Source organism: Ambystoma mexicanum, chromosome 3p (assembly GCF_040938575.1).
Source record: "Ambystoma mexicanum isolate Mex_15411 chromosome 3p, UKY_AmexF1_1, whole genome shotgun sequence".
NCBI classification, from domain to species: domain Eukaryota; kingdom Metazoa; phylum Chordata; class Amphibia; order Caudata; family Ambystomatidae; genus Ambystoma; species Ambystoma mexicanum.
Window position 1 is genome coordinate 731,692,603 of NC_090925.1, and position 21,156 is coordinate 731,713,758.

Below are 21,156 nucleotides of genomic sequence, written 5' to 3' on the forward strand. Positions count from 1 at the left end.
GTAGCCACCGATCTCCGTCGCCGTTAATCCTGTACTCTCCAGAGGTTCACAATGCGTGGCCAATACCTTCACACACCATCATGTGTATCGTCGGTGGTCAGCGATCCGTCGTACCGCACATATTTGCCCGGATCGTTGCAGGATCTCGTAGCTCCTCCAGAACGCGTCCTCCTACATGGCTCTCGTAGCCACGCCCCTCAGGAGCTAGGAGTAAAGATAAAACTACCGCCGGGAGTGCAGAGGCACCGGGCACGATCCAAGAGGTGCTTGCCGCGATTGCAGACCTGAAAGTAGCCTGGGAAACTAAATTGGGACTGGCCATGAGCGAACTGAAGGTGGCACTGGATCTTAAAGTTGGAGCGGTCCAGGAAGAGGTAAACCTACTTAGGCAAGATGTGAGGACACTGGCGGAGCGCACAGGGGACTTAGAAAAAGAGATGGCCCCGAACACAGCCGATTGTGCCGCCCATAAATCGGAACTTCACGTCCTTGTGCAGCGTGGGCAACCTAGAGAGTAGGGCGGAGGAAGCGGAAGGCCGCGCCCGACGGAACAATATCCGCATCATAGGACTGTTGGAGGGGACTGAAGGGCCTAACCCAACGGAATACGTCAAAACTATGTTACTGCAGGAAATAACCGGAGGGGTGCTGACCCAGGGGTTTGCTGTCGAAAGGGCACACATGGCACTGATGAGGAAGCCGCCGCCAGGGGCCCCTCCCAGGCCACTGATTGCGAAGATCTTGAATTACCGAGACTGGGAAAAAATTCTGGAATTCTTTCGGAAAGGTGGAACAATTGAAAAGGGAGCAGCAAGGATAACCCGCATACCCAGACTACACCTTGCAGGTGCAGCGCAGCAGAATGAACTTTGGGACAGTGAAAAGAAGGTTGAGAGAAACAGGTCACAAGTATATGTTGCTCTACCCGGCCAGGCTCAAGGTGTTCCACAAGAACAGTACCCTGTTCTTTGATACCCCGGAGGATGCCATGGGGTGGAGGACGCGCAGAGCTGCCCCCAAGAATCGAGTATCCAGATGGGAGTTGAAGAAGATAAGTAATATGCGGCCATGGCACCCACGGTGACATAGCGCAAGACACTGAGACTGGAATATAGCATCAGAGGAGGCTTAAAGGGAATGTGTTGCTTGGGATGTACATGCTTGCATGATCCATCTGATCGGAATTACCTTAATCACATAAGCGGTAGCTCCTGGGAACCAGCCCTTGTAACACCATAGCATTAAACTTAGTTAGGTCACTGGTAGTCCAGTGACACCCTGCTGGGTTCTTGTCCTCCGGTATTCCAAGGAGAGACCAAAAGTGGGTGGGCCTGAGATCCAGGGATGGAGCTGGGCATTAGTTGGGGCTGGGGGGGAGAGGGAAGTGTGCAGTGGATTGAAGTTGGGGAAGGGAGGGAAGGGGAGGCTGTTGGGGTTGGGAGGGAAGCGAGCCAAACTCTGTTATCGGGTTCTGAATGGGAAAAGGAGAGGAGAGGCAGGACACCAAGTTGATGGCGTCGGGTAATCTTAGGGTGGTGACCTGGAATGTGCGGGGCCTCAATAGCTACCTAAAACGTAATAAAATAATGATGTATTTGAGGAGGATGAGGATCGATATAGCCTTGTTACAGGAAACCCATCTCACCAAAGAGAAACTGGAGGTGGTCAAGAGAAAGTGGAAGGGGAGTGTCACGGGGGCCACATACTCAGCATTTGCAAGAGGGGTTGTCATATGGGTGGCACCGCATGTGCCGTTTCAGTTGCTCCGGTCGACAATGGGCCCGGAAGGTAGAATGGTGGTGGTGGAGGAGTAACTCTTGGAGAACCGAGAAGTGAACATAATAAATTCATATGCCCGTAATCAAGACACAGCGTCCTACTTTAGGTCTTTGTATAGTAAAATCAGCCCCCTGCTGGGTGGTGCCATACTGTGGGGAGGGGATTTCAACTGCACCTTAAACCCCAGGTTGGACAGGTCGGATAGTAGGCTGGTTAAACCCACTCCTGCGGCCAAAGCGTTGGGGGCACTGTTGACAGACTTCAAACTGGAGGATGTGTGGAGGCGGTTGCACCCAACAGACAGGCAATATTCACATTACACAGCGCTGCATGACCTGTACACCAGACTGGATTATGTGTTCGCCGCCGCCGAGATAGCTGAAGAAATAGTGGGGGCAGAATATAGAGCCCAGGTGCTTTCGGACCATTCCCCTTTGGTCCTGGAATGGTGACATCACCCCCAATGGGCGCGTATCCCGACGTGGAGACTTAGAGCGCAGGCCCTACAGGACTCAGGTTTCCGTGAGGACATGAGAGAGGCGATTACGGAATACTTCGACATCAATACTGGCTGTGTGCAATCAGAGGGAACAGTTTGGGAGGCATTCAAGTGGTGGTGCATGGAGCAGCTATATCAAAATCCAGGGGGCTTCAAGGGGGCTTAGAACGGGAGTTGCAGGAAACGGAAAGGGAGCTAGAGGACTTGATGCGTAAGGGGGGGACGACGACCCGAGAAGACAGGGCTAAGATACAGGAGTTGCAGAACGCTAGCAGCGGGCTATGGGACAGGCTATGTAAGCTGAATTACAAGAGATACGTAGAAAGACAGCATTCGGGTGGAGACAAGCCGGGCAGACTGCTGGCTTGGTTGTATAAAAATGAGACACCCCGACAGGTGATTAGAGCAGTCAGAGGGAAAGAGGGCCAGATCTGAGACACACAAGAGGGGGTGAATGAAGAGTTCCTTAGATATTATAAACGCTTGTATGATGATGCGGGCAGAGAAATGGGTCAGGAAATTCTAGAAACGCTAGAAGACATAGATTTGTCCACTTTAGACGACTTGGAAAGAGCAGACTTAGATGCCCCTATCATCTCAGACGAACTGGAGACAGTGATCCAACGCCTGCCCACGTGTAAAGCGCCAGGATCGGATGGCTTGCCTAGCGAATTCTACAAAGCTTACAAGCAAGAGCTGCTCCAGCCGCTGCTGGCCATGTTTAATGAGTCTTATGAAAGGGGAGGGTTGCCGGAGACCCTACGAGAAGCGGTGATCATCACGCTCTTGAAACCAGGTAAGCCGGACACAGACTGTGGGTCCTACAGGCCCTTGTCGATGCTCAACCAAGATAGCAAAATACTCACTGCAGTGCTTGCCAACAGGCTCAAGCGAGTAAATGGCAGGCTGATACAACCAGACCAAACAGGCTACGTCCCCGGCAGAAACATCACTGACAATCATAGAATGTTACATCATTTTATAGACCAAACAAAAGACCCGGGGGAGTTGGCCATTGTGTCGTTAGACATGGTCAAGGCCTTCGATTCAGTGAGGTGGCCAAGGTTGACGGCGACCCTGAAAGGATATGGGATGGGGCCGGGGTACATAAGATGGGCCAAGATGCAATACAGCGCCCCGATCGCAAGGGTTAAAACCGGCGGCATAATATCAGATAAATGGCGGCTTAGCAGGGGGACCAGACAGGGATGTCCATGGTCGCCCAGGTAATACATTCAGGCGTTGGAGCCGTTGGCAGTTTGCCTTAGGCAACAATACGGAGAGGTCGGGATCCGTACGGCTGGAGGCAAACACTCGATATCATTGTATGCCGACGACATGCTTCTCTACCTGCGCTTCCCGGAAGAAAACTTGCAATATGTCCTGGAGATGATGGAGCGCTACGCCACCCTCTCAGGCATATCGGTGAACCCAGGGAAGTCCAGCGTGTTCCCCTTGTGGAGATACAGGGGCATTCCACCAGAGAAACTGCCCATTTTACAGATACCCTGGCAGACCGAGACGTTTCGATACCTAGCCGTAAATGTGTACCACAGGATAGAAACAGAGCATGAACACAACACGGTGAAAGCAGTGGAAGGTATTAAAAACAGCATGGTGTTTTGGTCCAGATTGCCCCTAGCCATGATGGAAAGAGCAGCGCTGCTCAAGATGGTTGTTTTGCCTAGACTGCTACACTTTTTTGTGAATGTCCCGTACTTGATCCCCAAACGCTTTTTTGTCAAACTTCATAGCCTGTGCAGGGGCTTCATATGGCACAATTCTAGGAACAGGGTGGCCCTCTGGAAATTGCAAAATTCGTGTGATAAGGGGGGTATAAACCTGCCGAATTTTGAATTGTATTATCTGGCGGGTCAGCTGCTATACGTAGCTGGGTGGTTGTCTGAAGATGAACCGGCGGAAGCCAGGCTCTTGCGGGGTGACACTGTCCCCTACTTCCTGAGAGAGACGGTGTGGTTACCCAAGACGAAAGTGGTTGGGATGGGGAGGTTGCTGGAGTTGGGCTGGGAGGTCTGGCATAGAGCATGGCGAACTGTGGTGGTCCCAGACCCGCTCTCTCAACAGGTCCCGTTGGTGGTGTTATGCGGTGGAGACCCCCAACTGATTAAAGGGGTCCGCAGATACTGGGAACCGGTGGGCCTGACCCCCCTGGGTGACATATGGCAGGAGGGGGAGGCATTGGGATTCCAGAGACTAATGGAGGAGACTGGGGTGCATAAAGGCCAACATATTACTTATTCCAGAATTACAAAAAGGGTGAGGGAGAGGTGGCCCGAAACAGTACTTGCAGAACAACCAGAGGCCACCATTGAAACGATATATGATGTTTCGGAGGGTGGGCATGAAATATCTAGGATATACGAGTTACTGAGCACAAAGGCGGGGAAGGAGTTGCTTCAACTAAGGCATGACTGGGAGGAGGAGGTGGGAGAACCCATGACAGATGGACAATGGGATAGGGCACAAAGGTACCATAAGAAGGTGTTCCGGAATGCGAGACTCCAACAGATCCAACTATACGTCACCCACAGGGCATATCTGACCCCCGACAGAATCGCTAGGTTCGGTGGCTCCTCTGTACAGAAATGCCATAGGTGCGGGGAAGAGGAGGCTGGGTTATTGCTCATGTTCTGGGCTTGTCCGGAAGTGAACAGATTCTGGATAGAACTGAAAACAAGATTGGCTAGGGGTGGGGTGGGGCTTGACGTTGGATCTTCCTGGGCATGCATGCTTGGGAGCTTCCCCAGACCACGTAACCTAAGGCACATTAGCAAGATGAAGGACCTGCCTTATGTCCTGGCCAAACGCAGAATTGCAATGGGCTGGAAAGCGGCCCGCCGGCCTAGACTGGAGATGTGGTGGGCAGACCTCCTGAAATGGGCAGAGGCAGAAACTGCAGCCTGGTATGAAGCAGTGGTGGGGAGGAGGAGGAGGTGGGTCCCCTGATAGCCTGGAGGCAAATGGTGACTTTGATGATAAATCCCCACCTGGCAGATCATGAAGCAGAGCACTTGGATGAGGTGATAACAGAGACAGCTGTAGAGGCTCAGGTGAATGACACAGATTTAATGGCTCAAGTTAATGGGGAGGGTGGGGGGAGGACAGAAGAGAGCATTTTATGATGTAACGTTTTGGCACTGATCACGAAGGTCCTAATTGGTTGTAAAGTTTGGAGTGTTTGTTGTTTAAAAAAAAGAAAAATAATTTTTAAAAAAATGTATGGCCCGATGTTGCTGTATTCTGCATTGTGGAGTCTATCCCCCTTTGGAGCCTCACACAAGCATGTCAGCTTCGCTCCAGGGCTTCCAGATGGGCAGAGCTACCTTTGTAATGACTAGAGATTCTCCATCCTTGATAGTGCCCCAGACTGATCGGAGTCAAAAACCAGATAAGTATGCAGAAATCTCATGTAGCTTAAACTATATGTATCTTTTAATGAGCTACATTGCGTTAGAAGTCTACGACGCATTGCCAAAGGAATATTTTGCAAGTTTACTAGCTTCAACTATGTGTGGCCACACAGAGAGCAGAGTCTTTCCTTACTGGCCTTAGCCTTCCAGGTGCCAATATAGCCCAATGTTGGAAGAATAGAAGACTCAGATAACTAATAAAGCGTCTCTCTTCATTCGTACAGATCTTTGTTAAATAGGAACAAGGCACACCCGGCCTAAAGTCCTGTTGTGCATATTATTTAATTATTTTATTTATTTAGATTACATGTATCTTTTCTTTAGGACCAATTTGCTCAGATTCTGTGCTCGATCCCAAATCAGAGTTTTCTTCTCCAGTGCATTGGAGAATATTGGACAAGTGCTTTCATTAGGAAGAAAAAGTCCTATTGAATCCAAAACTATCCTCACTGAATTTCTTAAAATCAAAGTATTCGGTGGTTCACAAAGGGCATTTCTTTTTACTTTCTAGACCGAAAATGGGAGGTTGGTCTGAAGGGTGTTAGGAAAAAGGTTCTCTACTTTCCCTAAAAAGGAGGGGGTGGGCGGAGAGAACATCTGCATGGCAAATAGGGTATTGGTTATCAGAGGGTCTTTTCCATGGGCAAATGGGACATACCATGTCTCATCCAACGAAGTCATGACATTTACTGGTAGATGTCTCTTCCCATTTGATCATCCCTCATATAGCCACCCCCAGGGCCAGGATTAGGTAATGGCGGCCGTCCCCTGACCAAATGGGAGGAGGTCCCAGCCGGGGAATCCGTGAGGAGTCCATTGGATTCATCACTTTACTTTTAATCATTTGTATAGTGTAACAATGGACCCTTAGGCACGAGGGCGCTGACAAACACAAAAGCCGACAATTAATGGAACGCTCCGGTACTGGTTACAGGGGAAAAAGAATAGAAATGGATGAATAAATAACGAGGGAGAGAAAATAACCCTCGTTTTAGTTGGGGTGAGATGAAGGTAGTTAGTTGACATCTAGGAATGTAAAGCAAGCAAGCAGTTTGAGGGGGAAGCAAGATGAGCATCAGAAAGAGTGGGAAATGAGACATAAAAGTGGTGAGAGAAACCGAAAGAGGCAACAATAGAAGAGTGTTCTCATATAATGAGAGAAAAGAAGAAGACAAGCACAGAGCCTTGAGGTACACCAAACTGTAGAGGAAAGATAGGAGATGTGGAATTAGCCCAAGAGACAGTATGTGCGATCCGAACGATATGCATGAAACCATTTGAGAACCAAACTCCGAAAACAAAGGTGTGCGAGAGTAAAGAGAACGGTGGAGTGGTCCACATTGTCAAAAGCTGCAGACATATGGAGTAGAACAAGAAGGGAAGACTGCTTAGTGAGTAGATGGCAAAGAGTTAGTAACAGAAGGGTGGTCTCTTTAGAAATGTGTGGATAGAAACCAGATGGAGGGGTAGGTAAGAGAAACGCGGTTGCATAATTTGGCCATGCTCTTCTTCTCAACCCGTTCACTAGAAACCTGGATTTAGCCTCGGTTGTCACCACACCCCAGACCTTTATTTATTTCCACTTGGCAATCAAAGTTAAAAGACAACACAAGTAGAAAGGACTTTACCCTCCTTAATGATCACCAAACACCTCCCCTCTTTCAAGCTCTAGGCTCTTTTGCCAATACCTACCATCATCCTCAGCACCACATGTCATTTTCGGACCATAACCTGGTGTGAATATCTTGGGAACAGAGGACCAAATGAGCAAGGAACACAGCTGGCAGTGTGTAGAGGTGCACTATGGATGCAAATGCTGACATGTAAAGCCACATACAGAGTGGTCAGTCGGCTCGTCCCACGCAGGATCAAGCTACTAATGTGAGTTAGTAACACTAGCACTTTGGATGTGGAGGCCACAGAGGGCTGTTAATTCTTTGCTCCGCTGCTAGAATTTCTTGCTGTAAAGTTATTTGCTTTGCCAATGCAATAAAAACAGTTTTTTTGTGGCAGCACTTACATTTTGACAAAAAAGAAAACTGACAAACAGCGAAAGAATAAGCAAAAACACAGACACAAGGGAATAAGAAACTGAGCAAAAACAAAAAGGTGCATAAAAACACTGCAAATAACATTGTCTCATGATAATCACACAAAGCAATAAGATGAGTATTGAAATGTATTTATTTTCAAAAAATAAATTGGCCAGCAAATTGTATGGCCATGCTGCTAGGAAGAGTCCTGGCTTTGCAAGTCGGTGGGCATTTCCCTCCTTGCCTTTGGCTGCTGTACCCGGGGACGAAAGCCTGGATCCCTGAATCTTGGCCTTTCCCACTTTCCGTCTCCATGAATCCAATGGCTGTTCTGGCCTCTACCAGTCCCTCTACCCCGATACTCAGTGGGAGGCCGGGACGCATTTTCTTTTTCAGTCATGCTGTGTGACACTGTTTTCTCAGGAATATAACTGTAGTCTGTTCCATCATGTGCTTGTCTCTCAGCCTGAGGGCTACCTCCTCTTCTCTCAAAGCGTGAGTGAGCTCTGCTGCTGCCTCTAGGCCCATACTTACCAGCATGACCCCTTCTGTCACTTTTTGGTGCAAACTCTCTGGGCAAGGGTGGGCCTCGGAAGTAGCCCGGTTGATCCAGGTCAACCTCTTGTCTTTCATTGTAAGAGTGCCTGCTGCGGCGCGGCTGCCCTCTGTACCCAGACCTTTCACCCCTTGGCCAGCCTCTGTGCTGGCTGTTAGTGGAAAAAACCTTGCTTGTTGAGTCAGTGGACTTTCCATAAGGCAATGGTGAGCAGGAAGTGGTGGATGCTGGAGTGAGATGGTCGTCTTTTTGAGCATGGGAATGTGCTGGGTCGCTTGTCGAAGCTTCACCAGAGGGCATGCTGCTCTGCGTGGAGGAGATGGGTGCTGTGGCAGTGTCCTGAGAATGCTCAGCTGTAGGAGCAGCGTCTATTAGATCGCCACTGTCTGTGTCTCCGTTGCTGTTTTCATCCACCAAAGGCTAAGATTAAAGAGAAAAGATAATTCATAGCTGGAGGTAATTTTATCATGACCTGCCATATTACAGCACAGGCTGCCATTTTACGTTCCAGACAGAGCAGAAGAGATACAGTGCCATTAGAGATGAAGGTGCAGCTACATTATATATCAGAAACAAAGGCGTCATTTGGTTTGTATTAGAAGCATGATGGTGCTGTCAATACAGCGCAGACAAAGAACAGCATAATTTATGCAGTAATATATAGCACAGATACGTGTTGTTACTGCCATATTACAACAAAACAATAACTGCTTTGCTGACCTAAGACAGAAACACATGACGATCAGCTCAAGTAGTCAAAAAAAGCGACGTCTCGCAACTTTGCTATTCAATGGATACAGACTGTGTAAATGTCTAGTCCCACTCGCTCCAGAATGTTAGTTTATTTCACCAGTGCAATACACACAGTATTTCTTAGATGGGAAAAACTTAGGCCTTTGTACTGAAACCCTGGCAATAACTGGCACAGATGGGCTACTTATAATAAAAGCAGATCGGGGAAGGCTAGAAAACCTCAATGTACAAAGCCGGAAGCACAAAAGTGTTACAAAATAATGACTAAAATGTACACTCCACAAAAGCAGTTGTCTGTGGGTGCTTGAATAACAGGTACTATTATGCCCAACTCAACAGTACTTTTTTTAAAGCACCTTATACACATGAAAGGTTTAGACAACCTACAGAACATCACTGAGTCTGCTGAACCCTTTTATTAGGTATGAATAAAGTTACCTACCTGTAACTCTTGTTCTCCAGCATGACACTGGTATGGATTCACATGCTTGTAAATATTCCGTCGTCAGGCTGGGATTCCTCAGTTAAAGAATGCAGTTTTGCTTTAACCTGAAACTGCTCATCTCCTCTATAGCCCATCATTGTCCTTTGGGCCATGCTGACACCCGTCCTCCTCAACTCCACCCCTGGTGGCCATCTTCAGATTTGGTTGTGCACATAAAGTGGCAGCATGAACAAAGAAGTGCCAGAGAGGGGAAGGAAGCAAGGTTTGCATGTGAATCCATGAAAGACCCATTAAGGAGAACAAGGGTTACAGGTCAGTAACTTGTTCCTTCTCCAGCATGGGGCCTTGCATGGATTCACATTCTCATGAATATGAATGTACAGCAGTACATAAACACAACCACAGGAGGTGCTAAGGTGCACGTAAGAAATACAATTACCCCTGTAACAGACTCACCTAAAACAAACAGATTGTGTGGCACTACTTGGCCCAGGATGCCGCCCTGGAATCCCTGTCGAAACAGTAGAATTTTGTGAATGTGTGGGTAGACCTCCACGTAGCAGCCCTGCAGATGTCAAGCAGGGGAACACCAGAGAGAAATGCTGTGGTCACGGCAATGGCCCTGGTGAAGTGGGCTCTCGTCGGCCTGGAAGCCGTCTGTTGGCCAGACGATGCTAATGCATGAGACAGCCACAGAGCCACCTGGAGATGGACAGTGCCTTTTCGTGCTCCATATGTCCAGAATTGACAAATAGCTGAGACATCTTTTGAAAGTCCTTTGTGCATGTCGCAAACTTCAGGGCACAAGAAACGTCCAGCGAATGTAGCACCCTTTCAGCAGGTAAAGGGCTAGTGAAGAAAACTGGCAGAACCAAAGGCTTGTGGAGATGAATGTCCGATGTAACCTTTGGCATGAATGTAGGATGTGTTCGCAGAACCACCTTAATGGTGTGAAAGGGCTAATACAGCTGCTTACAGGAGAGGGCCTGAATCTCCCTGACCCGCCTGGCCAAGGTGATCGCAACCAGGAAAGCAGTCTTCTACAATAGAAACCTCAGAGGGGCACAGTGCATTGGTTCAAACGGAGGCACCATGAGCATAGGAGAGGAGCACATTCAGTTCCTAGGCCGGGGGGCAAGCCTTCAATGGAGGGACAGTCCTGAAGAGACTCTTGAGGAACTCCTTAATGAGCCTGTAGGACCACAGGGAGAGCTTGCCCCGGGGCCCGTGTGTACCGGTATATAGTGGGCAGGTGGACCTTGATAGATGCAAGGTCAAGACCAGCCTTGGCAGGCGAGAACAGGTACGGGAGCAGCTGCGGAGCAGTAACTCGCAGCTGTGTGATCTTCCATGCCGGCACCACACTGTGAAGCACTTCCACTTGTGCCTGTGGCATGTCAACGTAGAAGGAATGCAGGAAGATACTGGCCAATGCCAGGGCTCCAATGGCAGTGAATAGTGCCCAAATTCTAGGGCTGCAGGAGCCAGGCTGAGAGGTTCATTGACGCCAGGTCGTAGTGCAGGATTGAGCCTTCTTCTCTGGAGAAATAGGGAAGTGGAGGCAGTTGGATGGCCGGAACCACCGACAGAGAAGGCCTGGCTACCTGTGTAAGCTTCCTGGTTGGTGGACTGGTGAGGAGTGGGGGGTGGGGGTTTTCTGATGATAGGGTGTGGTGTACCCCTTGGACGATCTGAAGACTCTCCTCCTTGGGGAATGAAAGGATGATCTCCTCTGTTGCAGGGTCACTAGAGAGTGCGCTCTCTCTGTGTTGGTCTTGATGGATTGGAGGGTGTCATCTACTGCCTTCCCAAACAGGTTGTTCCCATTGAACGGCATATTGAAGACTTTAGCCTTCAGCCATCTTTGGCGTCAGAGGGCCGCACCATTCTCCATCTGGAAGAAGCCATATTCCGCTATGTCAAGCGAGACAGTGATGGTGAGGTCCGAAGCCACTTCTCCTTCCTGGAATAGTGCTAAGGCTTCTGCCTTCTTGTAATCTGGGAGGAAGTTAGACCGGGCCACAGCTTATACCACAGCTCCCTGTCACACCTTGGCGGGATGGCAAGGGCATTGGCGACTTTGATGGTGGAGGCTGCTGTGGTAATGATGCCATGCCAACAGCATTGAGCTTCTTGCCTTCCAGGTCCGGAGGAACCATGGATGAAGAAGAGGGGTTGGATTACCACTTCCTGGCGGCCGCTGACACAACAAGATCCAGTGAAGACTGAGACATAAGGTACCGAATCTGGAGCCCGGTATTTCTTCTCCAGCCGGTCCTGCTTGGCAGATGTGGTATTTGGAGCCTTCATGACTGCCAAGCCCTCTGCCCATACGGCGTCCAACAAAGGGATCAATACAACAGTCTTCTTTGCAGACTTCCACCACTGAACAAGGAATACTTCCTTCCTTCTCTTCTGGCACCAGGTTGAAGATCTTGGACGCCTTCGACATCATGGAGTGAAAGAAGACTATTTCGTCCAGGGGAGATTCCCATCCGCGGGAATGTAATCCTCAAACTCATCCGTGCGAGTGCTGGTGCCGTCGGTGCCTGTGGCAGTGTGGACGGACTCCTCTGCCACAGGGGGGCAGGGCCCCTATCACTGGCCGAGGGGCCACAGGTGTCTATTGTGGTGATGTCGGCTGATGCCTAGGAGGGCTTGAGGGACTCATGGCTGGAGCAGGCACAGGGGCAGCAGGTGGCCGCTGCTGTATCTCCCCTACCAACGTATTTAGAGTTGTTAGGATATCCAGTGAAATGTCCCTTAGTAAAGAAGGAGCCAGGCTTGAGCCCCTTGGGGGCTAAACGGCCAGGATGCCTCAGGGTTGGTGACCTCCGGTTGGGCATAGGTAGAATGGAGTAAAGTTCCCAATTGTCCCCCTTCTTCATCCAAATAAATATCTTCTGGCTGGTCCTCTGCAGAACGGGTGTAGATGGTTTGGGGCCTTTTGTGGGACCCCACAGGAGCAAAGGCATGGAGCGGCATAGCTCTGTTGGACCTGGGCAGGAACTCCAGAGCCGGAGGCATCTCTCTCGCCAGGTGAGGCCTTTGGAAAAGCGGCTAGGACCGGTGCCTGCAGACGCAAAACAGGAGCAGTCGTCGACAGGGTCGTCGTCGTGATTGTTGATGGCGGTCTGGTAGGTAGAGACCCTGGGCGTGGTGAGCGCTGAGGTAAAAATGACTGTCGTTGACAAACCTGCTGCTGTTGACAAACTACTAATTTTTGACTTAGTTGACGGGATGCTCGTTGACGGGGCCAAAGGTACTGGTGGACTAAGTTGTCGTCGACTGGGTCTTTGCCAACGACAGCCAGTGACAGATCCTTAGAAGAAGTGCTCTTCGGCGATCTGTGTTTGGATGGTGTAAGCGAGTTCCTCACGGATGGTGGTAACCCACCATCCGGTAGGCTAACCTTCGACGGGGCCGGTGACAGTGACCGACCCTTCCCAGAGTGTGATCCTGCAGCAGCGAAACCGCTGACTAGGATGCTGATGGTGCATGGGCTTTTGCCTTTTTTTGGATCTTCACAGAGGAAGCATCCTCAAAGGACCTTGACCTCGTCTTACTAGTGGGCGTACACGCATGGGACCTGCCGATCCTGGAAGAGGAATGGCGAGGCCCAGAGGACGCGTCAGAGGTCTTCACTTCCTCCATCCAAGCTTCCGGTGGCGACCCTTCTTGATCTTCGTCGAAAAGGATTGACAGATGGAGCACCCGTTTGCGTCACAGTCAGGGTGAAGACCATAAAAGGCTCTTGAACTGCCAGTCCTCTTCAGGCCCCAACTTTCACAGGCCCTGAAGAGGCTCGTCTTCGTCGATGTGTCAAGGTGTAGGCCCAGCATTGGGCCTGTAGGAGCCATGGGTTGAAGATCGAACTATGGATTGAAGATCCTCACTGGAAACGGGTCCCTGTGTGACGTTTAACGAAGAAATAAACTTAGGATTTCTTCACAAAAAAATGTACAAAACTCGAGGAGCGAAGCACAAGGACTCCCAACAGTAGAAACGTGCAGTCAAATCTGAAGATGGCCACCAGGGGTGAGCTTAAGAGGATGAGTGCCATTGTTCAGGGGCAGTATGATCCAAAGGACAATGCTATAGAGGAGACAAGCAGTTTCAGTTTAAGGCAAAACTGCTTTCTTTTATGGAGGATTCCCAGCCGGACAGGGAATATTCATGTGCATCCATGCAAGACCCCATGCTGGAGAAATTAATCGTACAAGTTGTCTTAGATGAGGGAGCACCCAAACATTTTAAAGGCCACACAAAACCGGGCGAAAAAAGAAAAGAAATAAAGCTGTCTTTTTGTGTTCAGCCTTTAAAATGCCGGAAATCACACAGAACCATACTGGTTAGCTGCGTAGAGTAGGACGAGCTCTGTCTTTGTGAGATTGAGATTCAGGGTATGTGCTCATCATCCAGGCTTGGATGGAGGCAAGGCTATTCTGAAGGCGCAAGATGTCCTAGTAACCACTGACATTTAGGTAAAATTGGGCATCATCCAAGCATTTAACAGCTCCATGTATAGATTTAAGATCACTATGAGAGTATTGAGCCTAGTCAGACTGCGGATGTCCTGGTGTAGTCAAACCTGAAGTTGCCTATCTGGTCAGCCTGATGTCGGTCCTAGATTTAAAATGTGGATTAGTTGAGAACTGCTCCTTAAAAGCCCATTGTGTTCCTGAATAGGCTGGTCAGTGTGAGGTGGTAGACTGTGCCAAACACGGTGGAGCTCAAGGAGGACCGGGAGGCAAGAATTGTCTTTTTTCCATGATTTGAAGAGCATCATCTAGGACCTGAATGGTGGCTGTTTTATTTCTAAATTTTGGTTTGAACCGAGATTGGTAAGCGTGGAGCAGGCCGTGCTGGTTACTCTGATCACAGAGTTGGTTGGCAACAGACAGCCTTCTCAATGGTTTTTCCAATGAATAGGGGCTAGTGAGGAGTCCTGGAAGGTGTTAAATCATTGTGCCTTAGCACTTCCAAGACTGGGGTTCTAACTATGGGCCTGTCCACTCAGTGTTATTCCGTTTGAACAAGTTTGCTCGTTGGCATGAACCGAACCTTCAATCTTGCACTTAGAGTGTGCTTTACACTAAGGTAAGATGGGGTAACAAAACAAGCCTTCCACCTGCGGCCCCTGCAAAGTAACCTTGATTCCTCAAAAGGAATAGCTCACAAAGCAGAACAAAGGATTGTATTGCCTGTAATTACCTTCCTGTTGCCTGCCCACCCCTGCCATTTCTTTTTATGTTCGTACTTTTCAGCAATCAGTTCCCTGTGCTTGTCCTTTATTTTCTAATGTACATTGCGACCTCAACCTAGGCTTGCATGACCCAAAGGACAAAGCAGCCTCCTCACTGGCCAAAGAACTCTCAGACATAGGGTTGAACCATAAAGTCACTGGACCAACTCATTGCAAAGGCCGATCCATTGACTGGATTGCAGACCACAACTGATCCTTATCCATTGCCAATATGTCTGCCCTCCCCTGGACAGACCACCATTGTATTCAATTCTCTATTCCTACAAGTCTGTCGCGCAAAGTGCTATCGCATGCCCCACCCGCCAATGTCAGAAGCTCTAAAAAAAAAAAAACTAATCTCGCACCTCTGCTCGACATCCCTGAATTCAAACCCCCATTTAACAACAACCCCACCTCCCTGGCCAACATCTAGGCCCACACCCTCACCCAAACCATTGAGTCCATAGCAAGCCACGCCTATCCAATCCTCTTTAAATGAATTCAAAGAGATCTCATCCTTGTACAAAAAAAGCCATATTCTTAGCCAATTTGGAATCTTTCAGCCACAGAATCTCTAAATCAAGGGAAATATTCACTATATTCAAAGATCTCATCACCCCAGATGAAATCGGCAAAGACGAAGCCTGGTGCTCCAGCATACAGGCTGCACTAATCAACAAAGTCAAGCTGCTCCAAGAAAAAATATTAGCAAAGTGCAATGCCCTTCCCAATCAGAACAGCTCACCCCGCCCTCCCCACCTAATCCTCTCACTCAAACACCTTGCTTCGTCTTCAGAGATGTCACAGAGGCGGAAGTTGCTGACATCCTCAAAAAACATCAAACCATCCAATCTGTCCCCCGACCATCATCAAAGAATGCGCCGACCCACTGACCCCCATTATCACAGCATTCATTAATGCCTCATTCTCCTCTGGAATAGTACCACAAAACCTAAAAGAAGCATTTGTCCGCCCACTTATAAAAAAAAAAAAAAAAAAAAAACACCCTAGACCCTGCATGCCCCAACAACTACCGTCCCATCACCACCGTCCTCTTGCTCCTCAAAATCCTAGACAAAGCTGCCCACAACCAAATCCAACAGTACCTTGAATCCAACGCCATCCTAGGCAGAAGGCAATCAGGCTTCCGCAAAGGCCTCCTAGACTTAAAGAACCAAATCACCAAAATAATGGACATCGGCAAACCTGCCCTCCTGCTTCTCCTTTATCTCTTTGCCGCGTTTGATCTTATTGACCAGGACATCCTCTCTTCCCATCTTTCTAACGCAGCCCACTTCTCAAATAAAACCACCTCTTGGATAACCTCATTCCCAGAGGGAAGAGCCATGAAAGTATACTCTGACCAGGCCAATGCAACCCCCACCACCATCAACTGTGGAGTTCCCCAGGGCTCGTGTACTGCGCCTACCCTCTACAACTGGTTTACTAAACCTCTCTGACATGCTGGACACGCTCGGCATAGCGTACACGAACTATGCAGACGATACCCAAGTCCTCCTCCCCTCACTGGAGCATATGACCAAGACGCAGAAGCTCTCCTCCAGATCTAGGCCACCACCCAAACTTGGATGGCATTCAATGATCTTTGCCTAAATGTGGATAAAATCGAGATCATCACTAAACTCAACCAGAAATACAACCATTTCACCATTGACAACACTAACATACCAGTCTCCACATCAGTAAAGACCCTTGGAGTCTACATTGACTCAACCCTCTCGATGTCAGGGCAGGTTAGCGCCATCTCCTCTGCCCACACCACCAAATGTATAAATGCCATAAAACCCTTTCTGACCACTCAAAACTGCCTATCCGTCGACATAGGAGCTAAACTTGATTACTGCAATGCCCTTCTTGCAAAAACCTCAAGTAAAAACATCAACAGGTTCCAAACAGTACAAAACAACGCGCTCGGCGCCACCCCAAGCATTCCCAAAAGAGACCATATATCACAGGCCAGACGTGACGCCCACTGGCTCCCAGTTAAGGAGAGGATCAACTTCAAAATCCTCACCCTTACGCACAAATGCATCAATCTCTCCATCCATTCTTCCTATCAGAAACAATATCCAAGGACATCTCGACCCGCCCTAAAAGGAGCCACCACGCCAACCAACTCTGCATACCCCCCAGGCATTGGCTTCCCCCAGATAGCACCCAAACTCTGGAATGCCTTACCCAACGCACTCAGAGCAGAACCCTCTCTGTACCCCTTCCGCAAATCCCTCAAAACCACGCTGTCCATTTAGCCTCAAACAACCCCGTAGACAACTGCTGTTCACATCCATTGAAATTATAAGCTGAAATGTAAATGCAATCACCTATGTAACTAACAAGCTTTCCTCCCTCTGTAACCAGCAATGAATCTCTGTAACAGCGCCACGATGCTGCTGTGCCCTTTAAAAATATGAATAAATAAATAACAACAATAGCTTCTTAAGTGGTCAATAATGCTTATGGTGGTTGTTAGGGCATAATTTCATTTTTGGAGATATTAACTCAGTATTTTTTGTAATTTTAGAGACCCCTAATCCTTTTGCCATACCGTCTTTATTTTTTTAATCTTGGACATATTTTTGCGGTCCGACTGACCTTTACTCAAATTCACCTGTCACTGCAACCCTTTTTTGTAGATTATCCCAAGGAAGCCAATTTGTCTTCTGAAACAGGGGTATCTTTAAGCACCCCCATTCTTGCCTTGTGGTCAAGTTATCACCCTTCATTGGCTGTAGGAAGTAGGATGGTAAAAGCTGTAATTCAGTTTTGGCTTCATCGGGGCGCCAGCAAATTTACTGCATTAGTAGACTTGTTGGTAGATATTGGGGAGCTAGTGTATATTTTTAAAGTCCTGCTCTTGGCCATTTCAAGACAACACGGCAGGTCCAAGATGCCCCTTGTACACACATGGGCTCACTCTGAGCCCAGCATTGTATGCTCTAGAGCAGTGGTCTTCAAACCTTTTAGGCCTGCCCCTGCCCCCCACCCCCTAAGTAAAATGTGGGCAGGCCTACTTCCAGTATAGTCCCTGGGCTCCCCCACCTGCTCCCATCACAGTCTTTGGTCTCCTTCATCCCATTCCTAGCCCAGTCCCTGTGCTCTCCCCACTCCACCGCACCACAGACCCTGGGCTCTCCAAACCCTGCTCCCATCACTATCCCGTGGCTCCCACCCATCCTGCTCCCACCACAGTCCCTGGGCTCACCCATTCTGCTCCCAGCACAGTCCCAGAGTCAGTGGTGTCTGTTGACTTTTTAATTGGAAGGGCATAAATATGTCCACTAGATAAGCCATAGTGACTGGGCAGAGCGAGGGAGACCGAACCAATCAAGGGGCTTTCCGAGGGGTTCCCCCCAGTAAATTATTTTAAATAATGGGTTAAAATGTTGCATTTTAGAGCACACTCATTTTTCTAAATAATGGGTGAAAAGCCAAACAGTTTGTAATTGGCCCTGGGGGGCCCTGGGGGGCCCTGGGAGGCCCAGGGGGCAGGCATGATATTTTTTTTACTAGACATCTATGACAGACGTCCAGTAAAAAAAATACAATAAAAAAATACCATCCCTGTCCCTTGGGCCCATAGTGTCCAACACAATCAACATGATTATGTGTGTATGCAAGGCACTAGGGGGCCAAGTTGGAAAGCATGGTATTTTTGACTGGACATCTGTGATGGATAGCCAGTAAAAAAAATACCATCCCTGTCCCCTGGGCTTCACAGTGTCTCAGAAGAAGAGCTGATTTTGACAGGTGGGTAGGGGGATTGTGCAACAAAGGCATTATCAAAATTCCTTTATCGTACAACCCTCCTCCCCCCCTCTGCCACCACACGCCTCAGCTCAAATGGCCAAAACTCACACAGCAATCGCCATCATTCACACGAGCATCCATCACCATACACTCACTCATAACACAAGCATACACGCATCCATACACATTTAAATAAAAAATAAATGAATGTACCTTCTGCAGTGGCCTCCGCGTGGTGCTGAAAAGCCCCACTCCAGGCTGCTCTGTCCATATGTGCAACGAGGCGCAGGAGCTCCCCCTCGCACATACCGACATGCAGTGCCCCAGCCAGCATTTCTAATGAGCTATGCAAGGCTGGCAAAGCAAAACGCCCCCAGCCTTGCAGGGCTCAGTGAGCATGTGCGGCTGAAGAACTGAGCTGTCAAAGGGAAACAGTGTTTCCCTTTGACAGTTTAGCCAGCCCAGGAGCACTCCCTCAGCTGGAAAAAGCAGCTGAGGGAGTGCTCAGTGTTTCACTGTGCTGGCTCCTCGGCTCCTCCATAATGGGTGAGAGGGCCACTGGGCGGATGCGCCCTCGCCCATTTTGGATGAGCCGCCAGGCTCGGACTGCCCTTTAGGGCAATAGGCAATACTCGTACCAAAAATGCAAAATGCGGGTGTGTGCCAGTCAAAATGGGCAACATTTCTGGCCAATGTACGCCAGTTTGATGGTTACCTCACTATGCAGCTATAAATGTTGACAATTGTTGCTGAATAAACATTCTTTAAATATCACAATTGGCTTAAATTTTAACAAAAAAACACCCACTTGGGCACTATTCTAAAAGTCTGTGACTAAAGGAATGAATATCTATTTGCAACTGCGCGTCACTTTTTCATTGGTGCCTGAGACAGGCTTATGCTGGGACTGTTTTCTGGGCTATTTGATTGCTGCTTCTAATTTTTACCACTGGTTTGTGTTAGTTCTGGAAGCTGCAGGGCATGGGGATGGCAATACATTACTGCTCTGTCTCATCAAGTCGTCTGGATTGTCCTGGGTCGTCCCCAGCATCGTTCTCTTTTTGGGACTGTCCACTGCTGGTGGGGTGCCTCTCTTTGTCCTTCAAGTCACTGGAATCTGCTTGTCTGGGTTCCTCTGTCATTTTGGAGCCATCTTTCCTGTTGCTTTTACTTCTGGCTGGTGGGCCCCACTTCCAGGAAGGCTGATTCTTGTTTAAGCCATCAAGGTAGTCTGTGGTCTGGGAAGCAACACCTTGGGTGACCAGATATGACTCCTCACCCTGCAAAGGAAAAATCATTCATCACTGATATATGATATGATGGGTTATTTATAACGCGCTTAATACCCAGATGTTTCTAAGCGCGGACCCGGGGATCAAATCCGTGTTGCTCTGTGTCATTTTGCTTCCAAGGCACGCACGTTGCCCCTGAGCTATCCTCCACTGTGTAGTTCAGCTGTTCCTGGACCATGTTTTCTGGAACTGCCACTGTGAGTACCTACCTACGAGTCCTAGGCTGTCAAGTTATTCAGGATACTTTACCCCAGGGATCCATTTGGTCAGGATTGTGGGTTCCAGCAGGTCTCCCGCTATTGAGGTTTGGCCATTGACTTACACTGGCACAGACCTCGATATGCAGATCTTCTCCTTGGGGCTGCGGGGTTTCGAACCGGGCACTGTATCTCTTCAAGAGGGTTTTCTCATTCCGTGGGTTGGTTGCTGTCTTCTCTGCACCTGTTGGGTAGAACTGGGACTTACCTGGATTTTCCCCCCAACTGCAAATTGCTTACTGACATTGTACTCTTATTTCTATGGGGAACTTTTACAATTTATCAGAAACTCTCCCAAAATGAGTTTTTACAGGTACTTACCTGGACATTGACATTTTTCCTGCACGCCCCACTAGGTCCCTGGAGTGTTGGGTCAAATGAATGCAATTGTAGCATATGGCCAGGATTTTAAATGTATGTTAAAATCTTACATTCCACTGTTGTCAATGTGAAATACATTGTGTTAGGAAAGATGAACAAGTTACTTTCTTCCCTGGTAACGTTCTTTCGATGGGATGTTCCGACGACGTATTCCACATCTATGACGGGTAATCACCACAGCTGTGCTGCTTTGGAAAATGTTCTGCGTCTGCGTCGATGACGTCGATACGCTGTCCTCGAAGGTCTCCGTCGAGCAGATGTCTCCGGATGTTAGAAGTAGGACGCACAACGAGAATGTAAAGGCTCAAATGGGGCACCCATTAGGAATTTTAGAACCAGGTTCAAATCCCAACCGGGCACCTGGAAAGGTGACTGTGGGAACACATTAGTGAGCCCTTTCAGAAACTGAGAAATTAAAGGAATCTTAAAATAAGAACACTCCTCAGACCAGCGCTTAAATATGGACAGCGCCGCCAGGTAACCTTTAATGGTACCCACTTGCAGGCCCTTGTGGGCTAATGAAAGCAAAAAAGAGAACCACAGGAATGACACATGAAAAAGGATCCACATTCTGAACCCTGCACCAGTCCCAGAACTTTCTCCAACGGCAACGGTACAGGGACTTGCAACACCTCCATCACATCCTCAGGGAGGTCCCAATCCTTATACCTCAACCTTTCAGAAGCTAAGCATGAAGGTTGAGAGACTTGATCTATG

At 48.7% G+C, this 21,156-nt stretch overlaps 1 protein-coding gene across 5 annotated transcripts in view; it reads right to left on the reverse strand.

Moving 5' to 3' along the window:
- Positions 1-7,875: 7,875 nt before the first annotated feature.
- Positions 7,876-21,156, reverse strand: part of RNF25 (ring finger protein 25) — a 533,791-nt gene continuing 520,510 nt past the window's right edge. For all 5 annotated transcript variants that reach the window (XM_069651598.1, XM_069651601.1, XM_069651597.1 and 2 more), the window contains one exon: positions 7,876-8,718. In XM_069651598.1, coding sequence (XP_069507699.1) covers positions 7,939-8,718 — 780 coding nt within the window. In that variant the 3' untranslated portion in view covers positions 7,876-7,938. The remainder of the gene's footprint in view (positions 8,719-21,156) is intronic.